The following is a 6,647-nucleotide window of genomic DNA, read 5'->3' on the forward strand; positions in this document are numbered from 1 at the left end:
AATAGCAAACTCAAATTTTGTGAGTGTTTTTTATAAGGCAAGGCAGCTCTAACACACATCTCCAATCTAGTCTCATTGATTGGACTCCAGGTTAGCTGACTCCTGACTCCAATCAGCTTTTGGAGAAGTCATTAGCCCAGGGGTTCACATACTTTTTCCAACCTAATGTATTCAATATAGAAAAATACAATAATTTGTGTTATTAGTTTAAGCCCACTACGTTTGTCTATTGTTGTGATTTGGATGAAGATCAGATCAAATGTTATGACCAATTAATGCAGAAATCCAGGTAATTCCAAAGGGTTCACATACTTTATCTTGCCACTGTACATTTAAGTAATGATTTACATATACCCATTCATTCTTGAATAATTTATTTTATGCCTCATGAGCTTAGTTCAACTGTCATACCCAATTGTTGTTTCAACTCTAGATTAAACAGTATGCTCAATTCTTATCTGACAACAGATGAAAACCGTTTATTATAAAACAACAGAGACCAACAAAAACTGCAAATTTGACATTTCCATTGAAGTGCATCATCCTAACAAAAAGTCCAAAGGTATGACAGTGAATCAATGTCTGTAAACTTACTACAACCATTTCTCTCACAATAAACATGGAAACAAATATACAGCACCAGTCAACAGTTTGGACACACCTACTCATTCAAGGATTTTCTTTATTTGAACTAGTTTGATTTGTTGAACACTTTTTTTGTTACTAAATTATTCCATGTGTGTTATTTCCTAGTTTTGATGTCTTCATTATTATTCTACAATGTAGAAAATAGTAAAAATAAAGAAAAGCACTGGAATGAGTAGGTGTGTCCAAACGTTTGACTGGTACTGTAGCTTTCATTTCTACTTCACCAGATACTATGCTGCATTCCTCTCGAATTGTCGCATGTGCAAAGTGAGTAAAATATATATATATTTTTTAAATTAATCGAATAAAAAACATGAGCTGGCGCACGCCCAGAGGAAATTATTTTATGTAGAGGTGCTGACTGACGGAGAATAAACTATAAACTATGAAAATAAATAGAGTCACACACTCTATATATTAGTTCACAGTAATTTATTGAGTAAATCACCATCGTTTTATTTGTATTTCAATTCATTATGGATCCCCATTAGCTGCTGCCAAAGCAGCAGCTACTCTTCCTGGGGTCCAGCAAAATTAAGGCAGTTTATACAATTTTAAAACATTACAATACATTCACAGATTTCACAACACACTGTGTGCTTTCATGCCCCTACTCCACCACTACCACATATCTACAGTACTAAATCCATGTGTATGTATTGCGCGAGCGCGCGCGCGCGTGTGTATGTGTGTGCATGTGTATGCGTGTGTCTGTGTCAATGTTTGTGTTGCTTCACAGTCCCCGCTGTTCCATAAGGTGTTTTTTGTATCTGTTTTAATGTAATTAAAATACAAAGAAAATCTAACGCTATCTCCACCACTGTAAAGACAATGTGAATTTCTGTAAAGTAAAATATACTTCATAGAACAGTGCTTAAATTGTCTCATATGTTTTAAAGATACAATCCCCCTCCAAACGAGGTATTCACTGACTCCAGCCACACAGTCATGGAAATCCAACTACCCACTGGGGTGCAACCCTTCCAAGAAGATCTGAATATGGTAATTAACATATTCATGTTTTCCACTTTCTCCTAAATCTACACTGAACAAGTGTTGGTCCCATGTTTCATGAGCTGAAATAAAAGATCCCAGAAATGTTCCATATGCACAAAAAACGTATTGCTCTCCTATTTTGTGCACAACTTTGTTTACATCCCTGTTAGTGAGCATTTTTTCCTTTGCCAAGATAATCCATTCACCTGACAGGTGTGGCATATCAAGAACCTGATTAAACAGCATAATCATTACACAGGTGCACCAATAAAAGGCCACTCTAAAATGTGCTACAGATGTCTCAAGTTTTGAGGGAATGTGCAATTAGCATGCTGACTGCAGGATTGTCCACCAAAGCGGTTGCCAGAAAATGTAATGTTAATTTCTTTACCATAAGCCGCCTCCATTGTCATTTTAGAGAATTTGGCAGTACGTCCAACCAGCCCAGGACCTCCACGTCCGGCTTCTTCACCTGCGGAATCATCTGAGACCAGCCAGCTGATGAAACTGGGTTTTGACAACCAAAGAATTTCTGCACAAATTGTCAGAAATCATTTCAGGGAAGCTCATCTGCATTCTCGTCGTCCTCACCAGGGTCTTGACCTAACTGCAGTTTTCTGTGGACAACAAACACAATTGCATTTTATCGATGGCAATTTGAATTCACAGAGATACCGTGACGAGATCCGAGGCCTATTGTTGTGCCATTCATTCGCCGCCATCACCTCATGTTTCAACATGATAATGCATGGCCCCATGTCGCAAGGATCTGTACACAATTCCTGTAAGCTGAAAATGTCCCAGTTCTTCCATCGCCTGAATATTCACCAGACATGTCACCAATTGAGCATGTTTGGGATGCTGTGGATCTACGTGTAGAACAGCACGTTCCAGTTCCCGCTAATATCGAGCAACTTTGCACAGCCATTAAAGAGGTGTTGGACAACACAATCAACAGCCTGATCAACTCTATGGAGATGTAGCGCTGCATGAGGAAAATGGTGGTCACACCTAGATACTGACTGGTTTTCTGATCCAAGCCACAACCTTTTTTTTTAAAGATATCTCTGACCAACAGATGCATATCTGTATTCCCAGTCATCTGAAATCCATACATTAGGGCCTAATTAATTTATTTCAATTGAGAGATTTCCTTATATGAACTGTAACTCAGTAAAATCCATATTTTTGTTCAGTGTATTTGTACACTGTTCCACATGAATGAAATGGCCTGTTTTTGGTTGTGTGATCAACTCCCTCAGTTTAGGGATGGACTGGAATCTGTGATATCTGACTACAAGATCACAGGAGACAAGGTTGTGCTTCAGCTGGACTCAGTAAGTTCCACTTATCTTCTCTTCTGCTATTGGAACATGTTGGTTTAGGTGTGGACATTCAAATGAATCATATAATGTAGTCCTGTACTTTAGTTTAAATTTGTCCTAATACTGTAGTCCTATACTTTTGTTCAAGTGTGTCATATAATGTTAACACTGTCACTGCCTTTCACACTACAGGTCCCCTTTGACCAATTTGTCTGTGTGGGATTCCGTATAAAAGAACTCTTTCGAGTTGGCATGGTCAGTGCTTCCTTGTTTAAAATCTACGAGTACAATGATCAAGGTACAGTATGGCGGAAAACAAAACCCATAGAAACTAATATACCACAGGAAGTTTGAGCAACTTTAAAATAATCCTTCTCTATTGCTCCACAGAGAGCCAATGTTCCAAGCTCTACTCCCCGCCTATAGAAACCAAGCTACTGCGGCTTTGTGTAGGGGAACAGTGCCACTGCATGGCAGGTAAGTCATATGGGCTCAGAGGACAGTGGTGTTTGCGAGTAAATTATAAGCATTGAAGATGTATGGAGGGTGGAACATGAGTGGGTTTGGATAAAACTGGTTGGTCATTTGTTCAAGTTAATGTAAATTATGGGTGATTACTTTGTTTATTTTTATTTGTGACTGCAATCCGTTTCTGTGATGATAGCGGAATGCTGCAACTTCAAATCAGAGATGGATCCCAGCATCACTGCTGAGGAAAGAAGACGAACTACCTGCCGTGACAATATAAAATATGGTAAGATGATACTTTGTTAGAACTTTTACAACCTCATCAGTAAAAATTGTCTCCAATGCCCAATTGATTTATTGAAGACATTTCACATTTGTAGGCAGTCCTTTTTGGTATGATGAGCTTATTCTATTTGTTTCGTTTAGGAGGACTTGCATATGATATGTTTGCGTCTTTTCTCACAGCTTTCAAGGTAAAAATCAAATCCATTGCGGAAGAAGGTGATTTTAGTACTTATGTGGCAAATGTGGAGGATCCCTTCAAAAGGGGTAAGTCTATCTCCTATAAAACTTTTTAAATATAAAGTAAGAAATGTGTGTGTGTGTATATGTACAGTATATCACAAAAGTGAGTACACCCCTCACATTTTTGTAAATATCAGTATATATTTTCATGTGATAACACTGAAGAAATGACACTTTGCTACAATGTAAAGTAGTGAGTGTACAGCTTGTATAACAGTGTAAATAACTTAACACACAGCCATTAATGTCTAAACCGCTGGCAACAAAAGTGAGTACACCCCTAAGTGAATGTCCAAATTGGGCCCAAAGTGTCAATATTTTGTGTGGCCACCAGCACTGCCTTAACCCTCTTGGGCATGGAGTTCACCAGAGCTTCACAGGTTGCCACTGGAGTCCTCTTCCACTCCTCCATGACGACATTGCAGAGCTGGTGGATGTTAGAGACCTTGCACTCCTCCACCTTCCGTTTGAGGATGCCCCACAGATGCTCAATAGGGTTTAGGTCTGGAGACATGCTTGGCCAGTCCATCACCTTTACCCTCAGCTTCTTTAGCAAGGCAGTGGTCGACTTGGAGGTGTGTTTGGGGTCGTTATCATGTTGGAATACTGCCCTGCGGCCCAGTCTCCGAAGGGAGGGGATCATGCTCTGCTTTAGTATGTCACAGTACATGTTGGCATTCATGGTTCCCTCAATGAACTGTAGCTCCCCAGTGCCGGCAGCACTCATGCAGCCCCAGACCATGACACTCCCACCACCATGCTTGACAGTAGGCAAGACACTTGTCTTTGTACTCCTCACCTGGTTGCCGCCACACAGGCTTGACACCATCTGAACCAAATAAGTTTACCTTGGTCTCATCAGACCACAGGACATGGTTCCAGTAATCCATGTCCTTAGTCTGCTTGTCTTCAGCAAACTGTTTGCGGGCTTTCTTGTGCATCATCTTTAGAAGAAGCTTCCTTCTGGGACGACAGCCATGCAGACCAATTTGATGCAGTGTACGGCGTATGGTCTGAGCACTGACAGGCTGACCCCCCCCACCCCTTCTATTTCCCAAAGACAACCTCTAGATATGACGCTGAATACATGCACTCAACTTCTTTGGTCGACCATGGCGAGGCCTGTTCTGAGTGGAACCTGTCCAGTTAAACCGCTGTACGGTTTTGGCCACCGTGCTACAGCTCAGTTTCAGGTTCTTTGCAATCTTCTTATAGCCCAGGCCATCTTTATGTAGAGCAACAATTATTTGAGAGTTCTTTGCCATGAGGTGCCATGTTGAACTTCCAGTGACCAGTCAGAATGAGGGAGTGTGAGAGCGATGACACCAAATTGAACACACCTGCTCCCCATTCACACCTGAGACCTTGTAACACTAACAAGTCACATGACACCGGGGAGGGAAAATGGCTAATTGGGCCCAATTTGGCTGTGTTGAGTTATTTTGAGGGGACAGCAAATTTACACTGTTATACAAGCTGTACACTCACTACTTTACATTGTAGCAAAGTGTCATTTCATGGTTGTCAGATGAAAAGATATACTCAAATATTTTCAAAAATCTGAGGGGTGTACTCACTTTTGTGACATACTGTATATGTGTTTAACTTTATTCCTGTTTTGTGTAAATGACAGGGTTGGACAATGTCAATATCAACACAGAGGTGGAATTTGTCAAAAAGGCCAGTTGCAGTTCTGTGGATATGAAGATTGGTGGGCAGTACCTGATCATGGGTGCAGACAGCATGCAGATACGAGTTGGCAGAAGTTATAAGTGAGTGTGTGCATTGGTCTTTATTTTGGATTACAAAAATATTATAAAACTTGGCTACTGACAATATACTGCACTATAACCACGTATTTTTTGATTCAGGTCTGACCCTAACCCTATGTTTCAGGTATAGATACCCTTTGGATTCCCAGGCTACAGTTGAGATGTGGCCAACTGAATGTGAGAGAAGTCCCGCCTGCACTAAATATGTAGACATTCTGAATGATTATGCAGAACGTGTTCTATTTGAAGGCTGTTAAAGGGGCACTTCACCCTTTTTCAACACCAAATTCATAATATCCAGAACCAAGACAAAAAACGGCAGGTTTAAGTTCAGGAGACACTGATGACATCATCTGGTGTGCATCACATGACAACTATGAGCAGGCAAAGGTTGCTTTAGACACATTTAGGCATTTTTTGTTTATAGCAGCTAAATATAAAAGGAAACAGCAAGATACTAACTCAGAAAGACACAACATAATTTTATGATATGGTGTTTTTAAGATTATTATGAATACATAACCGTGCCATAGGTCTCATTAATTTTGTACAAATAAACAGATGATATGGATTTCGTGTGTGTGTCAGTAGCTGTGTGTGTAACATCATCTGGGATGCCAAGCCAGGGAAAAAAATAGATATTACAACCTGTGTTGTGATAATTGCATTGTTTGCTCTATAACCTGTTAGTTCATAAACTGTACCTTGACACCGAGATATAAGGCTGAGACAATAAGAAGACACATTAGCTACATGTTGACCTTTCTATCCTTTCAGGCCAGGGGCATAATATATGAATTTATAGTTGGATCAGAATCGCCTTTATAATCATTGGCCAGTACAGAGAATTAAGTAAAACCACATGTCCAAATCCCTATCTCCATCTGTGGCTAATTTAGGAAGGGGACAATTT

General features: G+C 40.1%; 1 protein-coding gene across 1 annotated transcript in view; it reads left to right on the top strand.

Moving 5' to 3' along the window:
- LOC139411242 (complement component 5) overlaps window positions 1–6,305 on the top strand; it is a 65,182-nt gene extending 58,877 nt beyond the window's left edge. The window contains exons 31-40 of the mRNA XM_071157276.1: window positions 469–562; window positions 876–915; window positions 1,548–1,650; window positions 2,907–2,981; window positions 3,162–3,267; window positions 3,360–3,446; window positions 3,634–3,723; window positions 3,903–3,986; window positions 5,596–5,734; window positions 5,859–6,305. Of these exons, the coding sequence (XP_071013377.1) occupies window positions 469–562; window positions 876–915; window positions 1,548–1,650; window positions 2,907–2,981; window positions 3,162–3,267; window positions 3,360–3,446; window positions 3,634–3,723; window positions 3,903–3,986; window positions 5,596–5,734; window positions 5,859–5,991 (951 nt within the window). The 3' untranslated portion in view covers window positions 5,992–6,305. The remainder of the gene's footprint in view (window positions 1–468; window positions 563–875; window positions 916–1,547; window positions 1,651–2,906; window positions 2,982–3,161; window positions 3,268–3,359; window positions 3,447–3,633; window positions 3,724–3,902; window positions 3,987–5,595; window positions 5,735–5,858) is intronic.
- Window positions 6,306–6,647: the final 342 nt, after the last annotated feature.

This window comes from Oncorhynchus clarkii, chromosome 6 (genome assembly GCF_045791955.1).
Source record: "Oncorhynchus clarkii lewisi isolate Uvic-CL-2024 chromosome 6, UVic_Ocla_1.0, whole genome shotgun sequence".
Classification (NCBI taxonomy): Eukaryota; Metazoa; Chordata; class Actinopteri; order Salmoniformes; family Salmonidae; genus Oncorhynchus; species Oncorhynchus clarkii.